The 20,343-nt window shown below is 38.3% G+C and overlaps 1 protein-coding gene across 2 annotated transcripts in view; it reads left to right on the top strand.

Moving 5' to 3' along the window:
- Nucleotides 1-20,343, top strand: part of NUDT21 (nudix hydrolase 21) — a 22,287-nt gene extending 1,944 nt beyond the window's left edge. For both annotated transcript variants that reach the window (XM_510978.7, XM_063797139.1), the window contains exons 2-7: nucleotides 1,489-1,689; nucleotides 2,789-2,852; nucleotides 9,751-9,840; nucleotides 14,664-14,739; nucleotides 15,048-15,162; nucleotides 16,757-20,343. In XM_510978.7, coding sequence (XP_510978.2) covers nucleotides 1,489-1,689; nucleotides 2,789-2,852; nucleotides 9,751-9,840; nucleotides 14,664-14,739; nucleotides 15,048-15,162; nucleotides 16,757-16,778 — 568 coding nt within the window. In that variant the 3' untranslated portion in view covers nucleotides 16,779-20,343. The remainder of the gene's footprint in view (nucleotides 1-1,488; nucleotides 1,690-2,788; nucleotides 2,853-9,750; nucleotides 9,841-14,663; nucleotides 14,740-15,047; nucleotides 15,163-16,756) is intronic.

Here is a 20,343-nt window from a genome sequence, read left to right as displayed (position 1 = left end):
AGTTAATATTAAGTTGAAAACAAATGCCCTCTCCCCCAGTATATTTTATTTTAGGAAATATTGCATGAATGCCTACTTTGTACCAGGCACTGTGCACAATACTGGATATACAGTGGTGAGGAAGTAAGGTGTAGCCCTTGCTTTATGAAGCTCACAGTATGATGAGAACAGTATGTATGTCTGGGCTGGCACTCTGAGTTCACAGGTGAAAATTCTGACATTTCATCTTGACATCTCCTTACTGATATATTGGAGCTGGCTCTTGCAACAGAGATGTGTAATGGCTATCCTTAATTCTTTCTAACTCAGGTTGTCAGAATTAAATGTTAATATATGTAAAGCGTTTAAAAAAATTGCTTGGCACGTCGTGCTATGTAGCATATCTGCTGCTGCTATGGATGATGGTTTTAGATTTAGTGTTGGATCTACCGGGATGTTCTTTAAATTTTTAAAGCATCCTGGAATGGTATATTTTAATTATTTTAGAGCTTTTTCATATGCCTAGAACTTGGCTTCTGGAATTAAAGTAATTTTTAAAGTTTTGGCAACCTTGATTTGTTCCCCTTTCAAGAATGGCTGAGTGGGGTAGATACAATAATGTTGACTATTAATGTCAAGGGCTTTTGGTAGAATAGATACCTTGGATGGGCAAATGTGGCCTAAATTCTTACTCAAAGGCTTCTTGCTGTAAGGCTTTAATTAAGGGCTTACAACATATAAGTATGGATTTTTTAACTATCTTTAAAGAAAAATTTGATCCTTATTAGGCAAGATGAAAACTGTCTTTAACAGTTTGAGCCATATTTTAAATTATTGGTAAAGGAAGAGAGTTTTCGATTAGATATGGTGGGTAGAAGATTCAGATGAGGAGAAGGAAACAATAAGGAGACTGAATAGAATAAATGCCAAAGGCTAGTAAATAGGTTTAGAGGACAAAAAGAGAAAGTAGAAGAGTTGCTGTGAAAAGGAAAGACTGTGGTGCAAGAAAAATCTGAGGATAGTTGACTGAGAGAAATAGAAAATAACTGGAGGGATGTTGATGAAAAACGGTGGCTTAGTTTTAGGAAAAAGAGATTAGCCATTAGCACCCATAATTAAAACTTTCTGATTAGATTAGTAGTCAGTGGAATGCAGGGGGACATTAATTATTAGCCAAATTGGTAATGTTGGAATAGCAGCCATGGTATAAAACCAGAGGATTACTAATGTTCAGATAACCATTTCTCTAACCATTTAAGGATAGTGTTATCTACACTTGAAAGTTAAAGTATGGAGGAGCAGCTTGATCTAATGGAAGCTCTGGCTTTAAGAGTCCAGAGAGCAAGATTCCAGTCTCTGCTGTCTCATTAACTTTAGTTAACTGTACAAATCCTGTGTCTGAGTACAATATATGCACTTTTTTTGTACCATGGTTTCTTTATGCTAATGTCTGTCATGGTAAATTACATTCTTCAGTTCTCATGTTAGATGTTTGTCTTCGGATCACAGGTACCCTCTTACCAATTATACTTTTGGTACAAAAGAGCCCCTCTACGAGAAGGACAGCTCTGTTGCAGCCAGATTTCAGCGCATGAGGGAAGAATTTGATAAAATTGGAATGAGGAGGACTGTAGAAGGGGTTCTGATTGTACATGAGCACCGGCTACCCCATGTGTTACTGCTGCAGCTGGGAACAACTTTCTTCAAACTGTAAGTAGTGTTGGAAATTAACAGCAAGACAGTTTTTAGTAGGATTGCTGTTTATGCAGCTCTGGAATACAATTTTAGCCCTCGGTCATTTATTTCAACAAACACTGCTGTTAATGATGTCTTTAGAAAGAGAAAATCATGAGTAATTTTTCTCCATTGCAGTGCTCATTTATTTTCCTAACTAGTAATCTGTATGTTTCTGTATGTTGTTGATGTTAATGATTGAGCTTGGTAGAAACCCCATGGAATAGTTGAGTCCAAGATCAATGTCTAGATGTCATTGTAGCATTACCAAGAACAATTGATATTTCTTTCTTGGTATGATTAGCATTTCCTGTTCTTAAGATGACTTAGGTTTTTGTGGATAACAGTTTAGTGTTTTATCATTTAAGCTCCTACATCTCTCAAACATTTGATCCGTAACTATTTGACTAGATTATACCAAAAAGAAAAGTCTCCAATACTTAGATGACGTTCTTGAAAAAGTGTCCCATTCTTTAGGCCTAAAGAATGTGATCCATTCCTCTCTGAGCATTTCTAGATTCCATTATCATCAGATAGCTCCCAGAGAGGAGATTGGGATGGACTGGTGGTTAGCAATTTTGTTTCTGTTTGTGCTATGTTATATATTCTGTTTGTTTAAAACTAGGGTTTATGTGATGGGTGCATATGGACATAAAGTTGGAAAAAATAAACACTGTATACTCCAAAGGTGGGGAGGGTGAGGGGGAGGCGAGGGTTGAAATACTTCCTGTTGGATGTTATGTTCACTGTTTCAGTGATGGGTTCACTAGAAGCCTAAACCTTAGCATTACACAATATACCTATGTAACAAACTTGTACATGTACCCGTTGAATCTACAATAAAATAAAAATAAATATATACGAAGAGGAAAAAAACCTAGGGTTTGTATACTGTTAGTCTGGGGAATTGACATGAATTCAAGCATATTCTCCCCCTTCACTTTGATACTTGTTTTGATTGCCTTATTATGCTGAAATATGTTCTTAGTGACTTGGTAGAAATAACAATTATTGTGTTATTTGTTATCTCCAAATTGTATTAAGTTGAAAGCTGAAATTCTTAACTTTTATACAGACCTGGTGGTGAACTTAACCCAGGAGAAGATGAAGTTGAAGGACTAAAACGCTTAATGACAGAGGTATTTTTCTGTTTAACCACTTTGAATACCATCAACTTACTAGTTAATTTGGCTTTTAATGTCTTGTAAAAAGGATGCTTATTTTGGAATATTTAGTTTTCAATAAATACAACTTAAACCCCAGAAGGTTAGTACAATGTTGATTTTTTTTTACAAGTTGAAGTTACACTTATTTCAATTTTTAAAATGTTAAACTGTGTCACAGCAATGGTAAATTAAAACTGACATTTAAGTATTACTGTGCTAGACACTGTTCTGAGTGCTTTACATGCGCTAATTCCTTTAATCACCACCACAACTGTAGGAAGTAGATATTATTAAGTTTAAATTACTTCTTGTTATATAGCTAGTGTGTTGTAGAGCCAGAGGTTTGAATGCAGGTAGTTTTGTTCAAGAGTAGGCCTCTATAGAATTTTGAAAAGAGAAAGATGCCTGTGTTTTCACTTTTTTCACATATTTTTTAGACTTTGCCCAAATTATTCTACTTTTTAAAAATCATTGTAATGCCTGCATGTAAAGACTTGGGGCCAAATGCATAGATACTGAGGATTTTGAGATTGTAAATTGTTTTCAATGTTAGTTTTCTTCTTTAACATTCAATTGCCGCCTGCCCCTGTTACAAAGCTCATATATTCTCTGTGCAAAAAGCTTGGCAAACACAGAAAAGCAAAGGAGAAACAAAACTAAAGTCACCCGTAATTCTCCCACTTTTGACCTATTGGTTTGTCTTTCTAGTATTTCTAAAAATGTATTATAACTCTTAAACATTTTCCTGTGCTTGGACTTCCATTTATATAATGTATGGTACAAAGATATAAGTCCATTAAGGTTGAGGGAGTGCAAAATGAGAGAATCACAAAAGCAAAATTTTTGGAAACTGGAAAACAGATGGGCAAATTATAACTAACTTAGCAGAAACCTTAGTCCAGCAGACAGGCAGGCAGAATCTAGCATTGCAGAGTACCAGAATGACTGAGGAACTGAAGGTGCTAGGTACTTATGAAAGTGGGGGCATGCATGGGCTGAAAACTGGACTGGTTCAAAGTATATATGGAGTATATTTTTACAGGTTGTGTATTCCTTATCTGAGAGCTTGGGACCAGAAGTGTTTAGCTGCTATTTGATAGCACAACAGGGTGACTATAGTCAATAATCACTTAATTGTAAATTTAAAAATAACTAAAAGAGTATAATTGGATTGTTTGTAGCACAAAGGATAAATGCTTGAGGGGGTGGATATCCCATTCTCCATGATGTGAATATTACGCTTTGCATGCCTGTATCAAAACATCTTGTGTACTCAAAAAAATTTAAAAAGTGGTTAGGATTTGGGATTTTTTTCAGGTTTTGGAATATTTGCATTATACTTACCAGTTAAACATCCCATATACAAAACTTGAAATGCTCCAATGAGCATTTCCTTTTTTTTTTTTCTTGAAACGAAGTCTCTCTCTTGTCACCCAGGCTGGAGTGCAATGGTGCAATCTCGTCTCACTGTCACCTCCACCTCCCGGGTTTAAGCGATTCTCCGGCCTCAGCCTCCCGAGTAGATGGGATTAAAGGCGCCTGCCTCCACGCCCGGCTAATTTTTGTATTTTTAGTAGAGACAGGGTTTCACCATGTTGACCAGGCTGGTCTAGAACTCCTAACCTCAGGTGATCCGCCTGCCTTGGCCTTCCAAAGTGCTGGGATTACAGGCATGAGCCACCACGCCCGGCCTGAGCATGTCCTGTGAGCATCATGTCAGTGCTCAAAAAGTTTGAGATTTTGGAGTTTCAGATTGGGATGTTCAACCTGTGTATCTAGATTATCTTCCCCACTCTGTAATTAGGCAAAGACTGGCTGATGATTCTCTGTAGTAATTGAATCAGAGAAGAACTAGCAATGAAAAAAGTTTAGGGGATGGGGAGAATAATTAAGAGTTCCTATTCTGAATAGTCAGACTCTTGGACCTCTATTAGGCTGACAGAATGTTAACAATTAGGCTTGTTTTTTTTGTTTGTTTTTTTTGTTTTTTTTTTTTTTTGAGGCGGAGTTTCACTCTTGTCGCCCAGGCTGGAGTGCAGTGGCGCGATCTCCAATGTGAGCAATGGTTGCTCACTGCAACCTCTGCCTCCTGGGTTCAAGCGATTCTCCTGCCTCAGCCTCCAGAGTAGCTGGGATTACAGGTGCCCACTACCATGCCCAGCTAATTTTTATATTTTTAGTAGAGATGGGGTTTCACCGTGTTGGCCAGGTTGGTCTCGAACTCCTGACCTCAGGTGATCTGCCTGCTTTGGCCTCCCAAAGTGTTGGAATTACAGGTGTGAGCCACTGTCAGTCTAGGCTTACTTATTTTTTTTAGAGACAGGGTCTCACTCTGTTCCTCAGGCTGGAGGATGGTGGTGTGATCATAGCTCACTGTAACCACAAATTCCTGGGTCAAGCAATCTTCCTGCCTCAGCTTCCTGAGTAGCTAGGACTGCAGGTATGTGCCCATGATGCCTGGCTAATTAAAGAAAAGTTTTTTATAGAGATGAGATCGTGCTATGTTGCCCAGGCTGGTCTCAAACTCCTGGCCTGAAGCAGTCCTCCCAAAGCATTGGGATTACATGCATGAGCCACCAGGCCCAGCCAACAATTAGATTTATATATCCCAGGCTGAGGGTTGGAATTCTTGTTTCTGGAAAAAGTGACCAGTCCAAGAAAAACTTCAGATACTGCCATTTGGGAGCTATCTTCGTCTGTTTAATGTTGCTATAACAGAATACCTGAGGCTGGGTAATTTATAAAGAAAAAGATTTATTTGGCTCACCAGTTCTGGTGGCAAGATTGGGCAGCTGATGAGGGCTTCATGCTGCTTCCACTCATGGCAGAAAGCAAAATGGGAGTGGGCATGTGCAAAGAGACATGGCAAGGGAGGAAGCAAGAGTGAATCTAGGAAGCCACACTCTTTAACAACCCACTCTCCAGGGAACTAATCCATTCCTGATGGAGGAAGGGTATTAAACTATTCATGAAGGATCCACCTGCATGACTCAAACACCTTCCACTAGGCCCTGCCTGCCAACACTGTCACATTGGGGATCAAATTTCAACATGAGTTTGGGGGCAGGGAGACAAACCATATCCAAACCAAAGCAAAAATTTTCTATAGAAATAATGTAGTCCTGGGCCAGGCGCGGTGGCTCACACCTGTAATCCCAGCACTTGGGGAGGCCAAGGCGGGTGGATCATGAGGTCTGGAGTTTGAGACCAGCCTGACCAGCATGGTGAAACCCCGTCTCTACAAACATAAACAAATTAGCTGGGCGTGGTGGCGGGCGCCTGTAATCCCAGCTACTCGGGAGGCTGAGGCAGGAGAATCAGTTGAACCCGGGAGGTGGAGGTTGCAGTGAGCCAAGATCATGCCACTGCACGCCAGCCTGGGCAACAGAGCAAGACTTCGTCTCAAAAAAAAAAAAAGAAAAAAAAATATTGTAGTCCTATCACTCATGCACACAGAGGTGACAATTAAGCATCTTGTTGCTTCTCCCTTGTGAGTACACAACCAACTATCACCAGGCTTTTGGAGAAAACTTCTTAACAAGAAAAAGATCAAAAGAAGCAAAAGGACCTCAACAGAAGCAGAAAATTCAACCATTGACAAAACTATGTTTAATATTCTTGGGGAGGTGAGAGGAGATTTTGCACCTGTGAAACAGTGCTATTAAAAAGACATTTTAGCCAAGAAAAACCTCATGGATATTAAAAAAATGTTGGAAGAAATGAAAAATTCAGTAAAGAGTTAAGAGGTTCATTCTACCAGAAAATAGAATGAAAAGATAAAAAGATAGAATGTAGGTAAGAATAGATAAAATTAGTGGGTCATTCTAGAAGGACCAATATAAACTATAGATAAATAGAACAGAGTAAAAGGAAGAATTAGCAAAGCATAATTAGAGAAAATTTCTCAAACCTCAAAGGGCATGAGTTTTGAGATTGAAAAGACCTACTGGCCTTGCCTCTATAGTGAATGTTTAAAGATCCACGCAAAGGCATATCATCATGACGTTTTAGATCCTACAAACGAAAATAAAAACAAAAAGATGTAAAAGCTTCCAAAGTGGGAGGTGGAGGATTGGTAAGCAGAGAGGTTAAATGCAAAACATCAAAATCAGAAATTGCATTAAACTACCCAGAAATAATTCTGGAAGCTAAGGGATGGTGGAGTGTTGTCTTTGTAATTTTGAGAGAATATAATCTCTGTCCTAGAATTTTCTAATCAAACTATAAATCAAGTGTGTGGGTAAAAGTTACTTCTAGACATGCAGAGTTTCAAAAAGTTACATCTCTTGTACCTTTTCTCAGGAAGCTACTAGAGGGTGTTCACCCCCAAAATGGAATAAAATAAGGACTCCAGCTGTGAAGCAGAGTTGAGACTATCAAGTACAGATTACAGCAGGATGATAGAAAAACGTGTCTTAGGCTGGGTGTGGTGGCTCATGCCTGCAATTTCAGCACTTTGGGAGGCTGAGATGGGCAGATCACGTGAGCCTACGAGTTTGAGACCACCCTTGGCAACATGGCGAAAAATTAGCCTGGTGCTGTGGCTTGCATCTATAGTCCCAGCTACTCGGGAGGCTGGGGGCAGGGGAGGCTGAAGTGAGAGAAGCGCTTGAACCCATGAGGTGGAGGTTGCAGTGAGTGGAGATCGCACCATTGCGCTCCAGCCTGGGTGACAGATCTTGTCTTGAAAAAAGGAAAAACATGTCTTAGAAAAGATGAAATTGGTAGAATAACTGACAATTGATATTTGAATTGGGAAGAAATTTAAGTTATCATGGAGAATGTGGGAAATGAATTTAGTGATAGCAAAGGAAATGAAAGTTATTAACTAAAGAATAGGACAGTTGAACAAGTAACGAGATACGGTTTGCTAATCATTGCTCTGTTGTGACTGATCTACCGGATCATACTAACTTAAATACTGAATATTGACTTAACCAAATATTGATAATGGGAAGATGGTGGAAGAAAAAGTGTAACTAAGATGTGTGATTTTAATATCTAAATTCTCATTCATAGTAGAGGGTTATAGGCTTTTAAAAAATGTTTTTAAAATGAAAATCAAGAGGCCAGGCGCGGTGGCTCACGCCAGTAATCCCAGCACTTTGGGAGGCCGAGGCAGGTGGATCACAAGGTCAAAAGATCGAGACCATCCTGGCCAACATGGTGAAACCCTGTCTCTACTAAAAATACAAAAAAGCTGGGTGTGGTGGCGGGCACCTGTGGTCCCAGCTACTCGGGAGGCTGAGGCAGGGGAGTCGCTTGGACCTGGGTGGTGGAGGTTGCAGTGAGCCAAGATTGTGGCACTGCACTCCAGCCTGGGCAACAGAGCGAGACTCTGTCTCAAAAAAATAAAATAAAATAAAATGAAAATCAAGAAACTGTCATAAAAGAATATTTTGGCTGGGCATGGTGGCTCACACCTGTAATCCCAGTGCTTTGTGGGGCTGAGGCCGGAAGATTGCTTGAGGCCAGGAGTTGTAGTGAGCCATGATTGCGTCGCTGTGCTCCAGCCTGAGTGACAGAGCAAGACCCTATCTCTTAAAAAATGTAGTTTTGAGGCCCGGTGCAGTGGCTCATGCCTGTAAGCCCAGCACTTTGGGAGAGTGAGGTGGGCAGATCATCTGAGGTCAGGAGTTCGAGACCAGCCTGACCAACAGGGTGAAACCCCATCTCTACTAAAAAGACAAAAAATTAGCTGGGCATGGTAGCATGTGCCTGTAATCCCACCTACTCCGGAGGCTGAGGCAGGAGAATCACTTGAACCTGGGAGGTGGAGGTTGCAGTGAGCCGATATTGCGCCATTGCACTCCAGCCTGGGCAATGAGCAAAACTCCGTCTCAAAAAAAAAATTTTTTTTTTTGAAAAATATGACTTTACATTGAAGAAACGTGATAAACAGTACCTCAGCCAGGTGATCAAGGTTGGCATTAGTGATAAGCCATATTGATATAGCATGTACCTTTGATATGATGTGATGAGAATGGCCCTTTTACCTCTGTAGTTTTCTTCCCAAAAGCTCATAACTTCAATTTAATTGAGGGATGTTTTACAAAATACTTGACCAGTATTCCTCAAAGCTATCAAGATCATCAAACACAAGGAAAGTATGAAAAGCTGTCACAATGTAGAGGAACCTCGGAAGAAATGAAGATTAAGTGTAATATGGTATCTTAGATGGGATCCTGGGACTGAAAAATGAAAAAGGACATTAGGTTAAAGACTATGGATATCTGAATAATATATGGACTTCAGTTAATAATCTTGTCTTGGTATTGGTTGATTAGTTTGACAAATGTGCTTTACTAGTGTGAGATGTTAACAGTCGGGGAAACTGTGTAGGGTATATGAGAAGTCTCTGAACAAGTTTTGCAAGTTTTCTGTAAATCTAAAACTATCCTAAAATAAACCGTTTATTTAAGACCAAGAAGAATGCTTTTAAAAATAGAAGCAAACATGAGGGGAAAAACAACCAAGAGTTGAAAGTTACAGCCAGTGGGAATGGGTGAAGCAGGACAGAGAACTGCAGTTTCTCACCATGAACATTGTAGAACTATTTTTGGCCACTTAAAATATGTAGAGTATGACTTTGGTTAAAATAAGTTTAGTGTTCTGCTATACAAATTAATAAAAATGAAAGCTGAATTTTGAACACAATTTTTATGTTGATACTAGCTTGCCAGTTTTGAACTAATATTGTATGTCTTGGGCAGAGTGACATCTATATTAACAAATCATAGAAAATCTGTATGGAAGGCATATTATCCCTATGTTTCAATTAGGAGCACTGCTAAGAATTTTCTGTTCACTGAAGAAGGGGATTTGTGAGTACATATATTTAGTTGTTTACTGGCTTATTTCTTTTTGACAGATACTGGGTCGTCAGGATGGAGTTTTGCAAGACTGGGTCATTGATGATTGCATTGGTAACTGGTGGAGACCAAATTTTGAACCTCCTCAGGTCAGTGTTCAGTTATATTTGCTGGGCATTTTGGAAGCAGAAAGCTCGTTTAATTCTAGCCACTTTAAAAAAGATTAAAGTAGAATTTGACTTGAAATTTTTCTTTTCTTCCCTCCTTAGTTTAAATTACAAAATTAAGCCAAGCACTTCTTATTTTAAAGGAAAATGTAAAACAAATACAAGGCCGGGCGAGGTGGCTCATGCCTGTAATCCCAGCACTTTGGGAGGCCGAGGCGGGTGGATCACCTGTTGAGGTCAGGAGTTTGAGACCAGCCTGGCCAACATGGTGAAAGCTCGTCTCTACTAAAAAATGTAAAAATCAGCTGGGTTTGATGGTACAAGCCTGTAATCCCAGCTACTCCAGAGGCTGAGGCAGGAGAATTGCTTGAACCTGGGAGGCAGAAGTTGCAGTGAACCGAGATTGTGCCATTGCACTCCAGCCTGGACAACAGTGAGACTCCTTCTCAAAAAATAAATAAATAAATAGAACAAATACAAAAGAAGAGAGAATCGTAAAAGTGAATGAATTGCGCTACCCGTCATCCGCCTTTAACAGTTAGCACATCACAACCCCTCATTCCACTGCTTCATTCTCCTGCCCTCATCTTGGATTATTTTGAAGTATATCCTAGCTATTCATTTCAATTGTAAATATTTCAGTGTGAATGATAAAAATAAGGATCTCTTTAAAAAGATAACTGTAGTACTGTTATTATCATACTAAAAATAAACAGTTCCATATTATTGTCAAATATATAGTCACTGTTTGCGTATCCTGATTATTTCAATTTTCTTTTTATAATTTGTTTGGATTAGGATAGTCTCTAAAGTCTCTTTTACACACTTGGCACCTTTTTTTTTCCCTTGTGTTTTATTTGTTAATGAAAACAGGCTAATGTTTCCATTTCGATTGCATTCCCCTGTTGTTGTTGAATATGTAGCTGTTTCCCCTGTGTGTCTTGCAAATTGATAGTTAGATCTAGAAATTGTATTCAGGCTCAGTTAATTTGGGGAGGGGTAACAAGGCTTGTCATAGGCGGTATATAATCTATAGCTGCATAACAAATTACCTCAAAATTTAGCAGCCTTTAGGCCTCTGGGAGTTGCTTAGGGTGGTTCTGGCTTAGGCTCTGTCATGAAGTTACAGTCAAGTTGTCAGCTGGGACTGCATCATAAGGTGGAACTGGGGTTAAAGTATCTGATCCCGAGCTTACACGTGTGTGTGTTAGCAAACTTCTTAGTTTCATCTGGGCTGTTAGACTAAAGCTTTGCTTCAGGTGTTGCTGGCTGTTGTCTCAAGGTCTCCCTCAGTTCCTTGCCATGAGAACATCTCTAAAAGGACAACTCTCAGGCAGCTGGCCTACCCAAGGCTGTGTGATCCAAGAGATAGTGAGAGACAGAGCGCTAGAGGAGTGCCCAAGTAGGAAGCCTCAGTCTGTGATAACCTAATCTTGGCAGTGGCATACCATCACTTCTGCTGTATGCTATTGGTCACACAAGCCAACTCTGGTACGCTATAGGGGGGACTACACAAAGCAGTGAATACCAGGAGACAGGAATCATTGGGGGTCATCTTAAGGCAGTCTACCACAATTGGTATAGTGTACTTCCATCAGGAATTTAAAAATATTTGGTTGTTTCTTGTTGTAATGTTAGCAGCTCATTGATGATCATTTCCTGGTCTATGAATTCATAAGGGTTGTGATCCTCATATAAAAAGAAACTTATGTATTACTGAAGTGTGGTTTGTGTAGAAAAAAAAAATATGCTGCTATTCCTTTACTTAACATTTTTCAGAAGAATGACTTAATTCCTTAGCATCCTCTAAAGACTTGACTTTATTCAAAAGAGAGGGTAAGACCAAGACTTGGGTACAGGCAGTTTGAGAGGTGATTCCAGGAAGCAGCAGAATACAGGGGAGAGAGAGACCAGAAGCAGCAGAAGTAAGACAGGGCATGTTATTGATCTTTTTACACCTGTGGGCAACTGGATTTGTTCTGTTAAGGACCAGGAACCATGTAGGGACTCCTATCCCCCATTGGATAAGGGTTGCATGAACTCCCTTGCATTTCCATGTTGAGTCTGAGTGCTTGTTGAGACAGTGGCAGCAAACAGGGAACCCTCTGATACTTTTCAAACATAGCTGCCCCGAAATCGGAGGTAGTGTAATGTGGGGCGCACACACACACAAAAAGCATGTTTCAGTGACCTTCAAAGTGTCAGTATGACCTTTTGGATTTAAATAATTTGAAATATTTTAATCCATGATAATGAGTGATGATGTTACTGATGCTCAAATATTCCTATTTTTGCTAATGGTGGAACTTCTTAAAGTTGGATCCTGAATTCTTTAGGCAAATTAAAAAGCCCTATGACTTTATAGCTCCTTTACATGACAAGATGTTTCAGGTCAAGCATTGCACAAAATATCAACCAAGCAAAAGATCGTTCTTTTCTCTTGCTTCTGACTCCCTTGTATGGCAGAGGGACAAGAAGATAGGGGCTGTGGAAGCTGATGCTGGTGTTCACTACCTAAGAATTGCCAGGAACACATCTTGGCTTTAAGGAAGAACAATTTCATATGGAAACAGTGAAGTTACTTGTTCAAAGATACATAGTACAGTTATTCTAAACTTTTTTTGGCTTCCTGAACATTCCTTGATCTAATTGGAAAATGCTTAGTAGTGACCCCAGTGGTTTTCCAGATAACTTTTCTGAATATCTTCACTCATCTCCCCTACCACTGTCCTAGGACAGTTCTCTTCGTTCAGTAAGGCCTAGAGTTGGCCCTGGTGGTATTTGACATAAGGTAAGTGTATTGATTTATTTAGGAAGCCTAGAGTATTAGTTAGATGTCAGTGGAAAAGGAGCATATCATCTTCCTATCTCAGTCTTTTTGTATAAAGTACAGTCAACTTAAACATTAAGACCAGAGAAGAAAGGCTTAAAAAAATAGGAACATGTAGCCTTGAGCAGAAGAAATTTGGGGAAATGCTACTCATTTTGTTTGATCATGGTTTGGGAACTTTTATTGTATGTGATCCACAGATCTCTTAGCTTGTGCTATTCAAGCCACTTTCTCTGTGACTGTTAATGTATCTGGTTTTCATGACAGTTTAAGGAACCTCCAAAGCCTGGGACAATTGCCTCAATTCATTGTACCCTAGGGATGGCTCTGGTATATAATTATTCTAACTGGAATAGTGGTTAGGTGCCAATGAGTAACACAGTGGGAAATAACATAGGCTTTTATAATTAGATAAGAGTTGAATAGATACAGTTAAATCTTGGCTTCACAACTTGGCTGAGTAATCTTGGGAAAGATACTTAGCCTCTCTTAGCATGCGTTTCTATGTAAATTGAGGATGATGCTAATACCTCCTTTTGGCAGCTTCTGCTTTTATCTCACTTTCCCCTTATATCTGTTTTCAGCAATTTTAAATTCCCCAGCTCTCAGATACAACTCCAACAGCAAAAGTAGATTTCTGAATGTATTGTGGAGAGATTTATACAAGAATTGTATAACCCTTAGACTTTTTTTTTGTTCTGTGTCAGAATTTTTCCTTCCCGGGTAGCAACTTCCCTCTCTAATTCTCTTCATCCCTTTAAATTCTCTAAAATATACATATATATTATATATATATTTTTATATTTGTTTCCTCGAGTAATTTGGCTTTGCCCGTCTGGCAAAACTTCACTTAGACTGCTCTTCTGGTATTCCTGAAGCATGCACCTTGGCATACGGGGAGGTTTGAGGTTGGGGCTGGAAGGAGGAGCAAGAAGCATCTTGTCAAATGCCTCACAGCTTATATTTGAATTTTTAATGTAGTAAACAGGTCTACAACAGGATTCTAGACTGTTTAACTTACTGATCATATATATATATATATATATATATATATAATTTTTTTTTTTTTTTTTTTTTTTTTGGGAGACAGAGTCTCACTCTGTTGCCCAGGCTGGAGTGCAGTGGCATAGTCTCGGCTCACTGCAAGCTCTGCCTCCCAGGTTCACGCCATTCTCCTGCCTCAGCCTCCCGAGTAGCTGGGACTACAGGCGCCCGCCACCATGCCTGGCTAATTTTTTGTATTTTTAGTAGAGACGGGATTTCACTGTGCTAGCCAGGACGGTCTTGATCTCCTGACCTCATGATCCGCCCGCCTTGGCCTCCCAAAGTGCTGCGATTACAGGCGTGAGCCACTGTGCCCAGCCTATATATATATTTTTTAAAAACCAGCTTTTAGGCCGGGCATGGTGGCTGATGCCTGTAATCCCAGCACTTTGGGAGGCCAAAGCAGGTGGATCACCTGAGGTCGGGAGTTCAAGACTAGCCTGGAGAAACCCTGCCTCTACTAAAAATACAAAATTAGCCAGGCATGGTGGCGCATGCCTGTAATCTCAGCTACTCAGGAGGCTGAGGCAGGAGAATCACTTGAACCTGGGAGGCAGAGGTTGTGGTGAGCCGAGATTGCGCCATTGCACTCCAGCCTAGGCAACAAGAGCAAAACTCTGTCTTAAAAAACAAACAAAAAAAAGCTTTTATTAAAGATACTAATTAAAATCAGACTTCATTATGTTTTAAGTATCTCAAGCTATAAATCCTGTGACTACATATTTTATCTCGAATGGTTGACTGGTTTACTGCTTGTTATTTTATATGCATTAAAGCATTTATTTACTAGTGTATCTGTTAGATAAGTCCTGGTAAAGAGAACAGAAAGTAGTATGCTTCTCCCAACAGTTTATACTATACTGGGGAGTAAACATGTAAAGAAATGAAGCCATGGAATACATGTTAAAGTTGTATTCATTTGTAATTTCAGTATCCATATATTCCTGCACATATTACAAAGCCTAAGGAACATAAGAAGTTGTTTCTGGTTCAGCTTCAAGAAAAAGGTAAGTTATTTTGTTTTCGAAGGTAGCCATCTAAAAATTCTGTAGAATAATTTCAAGGATACCTCTATTTGTGTTTTCTCAAAGTTCCTTGAACTTTTGGGTTTATTGTAAAACTAAAGATGTATACCATGCTTTTAGTTTCAAATCTGTGGCTAGGAAATCTACCTTGAAAGACACAACTAAAATGTATTAATGAGAATTATCTTTTTTCTTACACTTTTTATTAAATGTAAAATTGGTAATTTAAAAATGAAATGGAAGCAGTGATTATATAATAACTTATAATAATGAATTCTGTTTTATTTTAGCCTTGTTTGCAGTCCCTAAAAATTACAAGCTGGTAGCTGCACCATTGTTTGAATTGTATGACAATGCACCAGGATATGGACCCATCATTTCTAGTCTCCCTCAGCTGTTGAGCAGGTACAGAAAGTTGAACATTTTTTGGTTCATCCATATTAACTGTCAAATTTAAAATATTCTGAGCCACTTGGGAAGGTATAGTTCATGAATTTTGGTCTTTAAGGAAACTAAGAAAGTAGATAGACTCTTAGATCATGTGCAAGCCATAGATTAATTGTGACTAATACCATCCCCAGACTCTTAAGTTTCGGCATGACATTCTGGTATTTGTGCAACTGCTCTTCCCTAATTCTGATATTCTCAAGAGTTAAGGTTGATGTCTTTATTCAAAAAAGAGATGGTTAAATAGCAGTCAACAGTGTGTAAATATGAGCGGAGTTGTCTGTATTAAAATGTGGCAAATTGGCTGGATGCAGTGGCTCATGCCTGTAATCCCAGCACTTTGGGAGGCTGAGGCGGGGGTGTATCACCAGGTCAGGAGTTCGAGACCAGCCTGGCCAAGATGGTGAAACCCCATCTCTACTAAAAATACAAAAATTAGTGAGGCGTGGTGGCCAGCGCTTGTAATCCCAGCTACTTGGGAGGCTGAGGCAGAGAATTGCTTGAACCCGGGAGGCAGAGGTTGCAATGAACTGAGATCACACTACTGCACTCCAGCCTGGGCGACAGAGTGAGACTCCATCTAAAAAAAAGAAAAAAAAGGTGGCAAATCGAATATCTTGGTGTAATATATTCGCTTTCCTTTTTTGAAACTTACTATATTTTGGCCCAAATTGAGGCTTGTGGGATTAGGTCCTGAACTTTTACGTGGGGTTTGAATCTTTAGGCAGTTAGAGTGATAAGAAATGCAGTTTTTTAAAAGTTGACTTGTACTGGTTGAGGTCTCTATTAGAGCCAGCCATATATAGGAATTGCAGAATAACATGGTGGTTATGAAAGTAGATTCTGCAGTCAGTGTTTTGGATTTGAAGCCCAACCTCAGTACTTGCTGGCAGTGTGACCTTGAACAAACTATTATATCTATTTGACTGTTTCTTCATCTGTAAATGGGGATAGTAGTCTCTACTTCAGAGGATTATGAGGACCAAGTGAAATAATGCATATAAAATGCTTACAACAGTGCCAGTAATCTGGTACATACTTAATAAATGTTAGTGAAATTGGCCTTTTGTGAAAGCTTATTGAGTATGAAATTGCTCTTTCTACTTCATCACTAATCAAACCTTATCTTTTGCCACTCCACTTTGGCCTCCTGATAGGTTACAAGTTGAAATGCATATGGGGGGAAAAGAGTCATATTATTTATTCAAACACCTACTTGTCAAGTGCAGGAACTGTGCTGAGTAGTCAGAGTATAAGGACATGTAGAAACTTTTCCTGCCTTAAGGAACTTATTAGTGGATAATTAATCAAATTTATAGTCAATTTTTTTATTATAAGTATTCAACAAGTGTTTTTAGTGTGTAAGATGTGACCAGTGAGGGAAAATTGGTGTAGAAAATGCCAAACGTGGTAAAAAGGCATTCGAAGGGGAAAAAAAGAAAATGCCAGACATGTTAAGGGAGGGTAGAAACATCCAGATAAATTTATTTATCTAATATGGAAAGTAGTATGTACTGTCTTTAATAAAGGTATTGTTCTTTTTAAAATTCAGGTTCAATTTTATTTACAACTGAATTCCTGCGCAGTGGAGAAGTAAAAGAAGCCGCTTGTCTCTGTGAGCACAGCTATATACAGTGTAGAATAAATGTGGTAGAAAAGTTTTTTTGGTTTTATCTCTTTTGTGATCCCTAAATTGCCACCTTTCTATTGTTTGAATAGTAAAATTAATATGAAGAACTAGATAGTGGTGTAAACAAATGTGATAATGTTTATTTACTTTCGGTTCTGCTCATACTTTTTTGTACAACATTAAAGAAAATGGACTTCTTTTTTTATTTTAATTTCTCATTAAACTTCTAAAATTCTTATAGGTGAGGATCATTTTTCCCCCCACCTTAGGATGGTGAATGTTGCAACACAATGACAGGTTTAAGTCAGTCAAATTTATCGGACCCTTGCTTTGATACCATTCTTGGGCACATACTCCAAGATTGTATTAGATTTTTGTGATGAAGAGCTTCCATTACTTCTGAAAACTATATTTATCTGAGTGAGTCCAAGGTGCAACTCCTAAATGAATTGTGTTGCAGAGAACTCCCAGTATAATTCACTGACCAGTACATTTTATAACCATCCAGGCCTTGGTTTGCAAGCAACAGACCTTAAACATACAGGAAACTATTAAAATTGGCTCCATCAGTAGTCATAGGAATTGGTATAAGAAGAGACTCATTTAGAGCTCAGAGTTTTCTTCACATAATGGGGGTATTAATTATTTGTGCTGTTGCGAAATTATGTGTCTTATTCTTAAAGCCATGGTAAAAATAGGGATCTGTGAAGGAAATTTCTAAAATTGGATGTATTAGGTTTTGAACTCTGAGATTGCACAAATATTCAATTAACTTGAAGTTGTGTACATAGAGAAGAAAATTTGGTTTTAGCAAATGACAGAGCCTTCAAAAATATTTTTGGAATAATGTGAATCAACCAAAAACTGGGGGCAAGGCAGAGGACAGGTTTTCTCAGGTTAAGAGAAAAATATGAAATTTTAAAAACTTTAAAAAATACTGATAAATTTGGATCAAATTTGGGGGAATAAAAAATATTAGAGCAAAGGAGTTTGCTGGTTGTGTCATTATTTAATGATCAAAGTATAGCATGTATGCCTTATTACAGACTTGTTGACTATAGGCTTAATGTAAAAAAGGAATCTTGCCAGATGTAGCTACTTAAGGAAAAGGTTTTTAATAGAAATGAACTTTTGATTAGTATGGTACCAGTCACAGGGCTATTTTCCTGAATATTGGGTGATGTCAAAGGTATATGATACTTGAGGAAATCAGGCCAAGTGTAGCTGAGCAATTAATAAACACTCAAGTTTTTTTAGTTGGGGTCATGTGGTTAAGTAGTGACTAACTGTGCATGTCCTTCGTGGTAGGTGAGCACCAGTCTCCATGATCAAAAATGCCCCAGTTTCCTGTGAAAAAGCCACTAGTTCTGTGAATTGTCCTTTTCCCTCCTGCCCCTAACAGTCCTACCCCTGTAGCCTACATTAGCATATTTCTCATGTAATGTATTTTGCTAGTAAGCTCATCCATTAGCTGCGTCCTTCAGCTATTCCTTTAGATTGGAGGAAGTGGATATGAAGATGAATTGATTCAGCTCACCTTCCATGATTGCTTTTGAGGGAAAAGCTACAGTGGCCACATTTCAGATGTTCACTTTTGCAATTTGTGGAGGGTGGAGAGAGGTAGACTTTTGTTGTGTGTTTTATAAAGTACTCTCAGTAAGGAGTGTTTGAGTTGAAGAGTCATCTGATTCGAGGACACTCATGTTCTTTGTAACTTAAACTTTGACCAAGAAATTCTTCACTTCTCACTTCTTCACTTCTTCCCAATATACAGTAAGTATGTGAGCCAGTCATCCATACACTAAGGCCTAGTTGAGAAAAACCTTTGATTCAGGATGGCTGGGTTACTAACCTTGAAATGTAAGACATCTGGTTTTGAATGTAAAAGTTGCAACACACAAACGGAAGTCTTAAAAACTTTTTGCTCTGGTCAGTTACAGGTGGATCCCCAATAATCTGTTTTTGGTTTTCTGATGGAAATAATAGAATTAGGGGAAATCAAATCTGGTTGGTAGGTGTCTACAGTATTAGAAGAGGGTATAAGGGCACTGTTTAACACTAAGTTCTAATACTTCCAGAAACTGTGCATTCCAGATCTACATACTAAATGCTCTTATCATTTTGAAATGGGCTCTTGATTAATAGACCCATATTTTTTAGTGGCTTCTATGTTGTATATTTGTCTAAAATGAAAGCTCTTTTGCGTTCTAAAACTACAATATATGTCATCTTATTTTCCGTGAGTATCCAAGTATAGTGCAGATTCTATGTAAAACTACTAAATGACACTGGAATATGTTTAGTAGATTAGGGGGAAAAACTATAAAGGTTTATACAATTGTTTGTAGTTACATTTAGGATGGACTTATCCCTTTGGAGAAGAGTGAAGTTTGTTTTTTCGCCATGTGATGAAGACCACTGTGATTTTTTTAAAAAGTAGATAATACTTAAAATGGCGTAATAATTCTGCACTTGAATTTGCACTGTTAACAGCACATTTGGAAGATTTTAAAACTTTTTATTGTCTTATAAATAGCATTCACTTATTATTTTGGATATTTAAGGGTTCCATTAAGTTAACACTGTATTTGGACAACGTGTGACCAAATTAGCCAGTCTGTTTTCTTCCATGTTTAATTAGAAGTGAGAGGTAGAAGTACTTCAAATTCAACAGGCCAGCAAGCAATCGGCTTAAAATTCCCTTTCTTAAATGTTGTGCTCTTATGTTCTCGGCTTTTTAATGACTTTATTTTTACAGTACTTGTTCAGTCACTTGAGATGAAATGCTTGGGGTAGCTTTTCCATCCTCAAACTTAATGTTTTTACTAGTTCATAGTGTTTGGAACAGTATATGCCAATCACTGAGACTGCATCAGAGTTTGCAATTTTGTATGTTTCATTGCCAAAGAAGGCTTAGTGGTTGTTGACTGTAGTATAAGTCAGCTTTCTGTAGCATAAGATTTGATTTTCCCATACTTACTTCACTTGTTATACATCACTGATTATTTGGGTTAAACTGGACTCATTTCAAGCAGTTTGCTTTTGTTCAAATCGTGATGAGAAACCTAATACTGTAATTTGATTTGAGCCATAAAACACATTTTAATATTAGCTTGTATTATAGTTATTAAGCTTGTTTTTGTGGGAAAAAACTTACTAAAACCTAGGTAACTCTAGATTAGGCCAGTTCAGGTGTATTTTGTATTTTAGTAATGGATCATATCGTAAAAATAGAGATAAGTTGGGAAGATATATTGATTATGCTGTTCTGTTGAGGGAAAGGTCATGTATTTAGAAATTTAAACTTTTGGTTATTGTGTTCACATCATAGTATTCAAGCATCATTTATAGTTTGGCTTTGAGAACTTTTCTGATATTACGTTTATGGAAAATGTATAAAAGAAACAAGTTTTGGTTATTTTTTATATTTGTAAAGTAAGTTTGGTTAAAGTGATCACTGTTCTTTTTTTATTTTATTGTCATTTCAATAAAAAATATTTGAAAGAGAA

Source organism: Pan troglodytes, chromosome 18 (genome assembly GCF_028858775.2).
Source record: "Pan troglodytes isolate AG18354 chromosome 18, NHGRI_mPanTro3-v2.0_pri, whole genome shotgun sequence".
In the NCBI taxonomy this organism is placed as follows: Eukaryota; Metazoa; Chordata; class Mammalia; order Primates; family Hominidae; genus Pan; species Pan troglodytes.
This window is presented reverse-complemented; position numbering and strand designations above follow the sequence as displayed.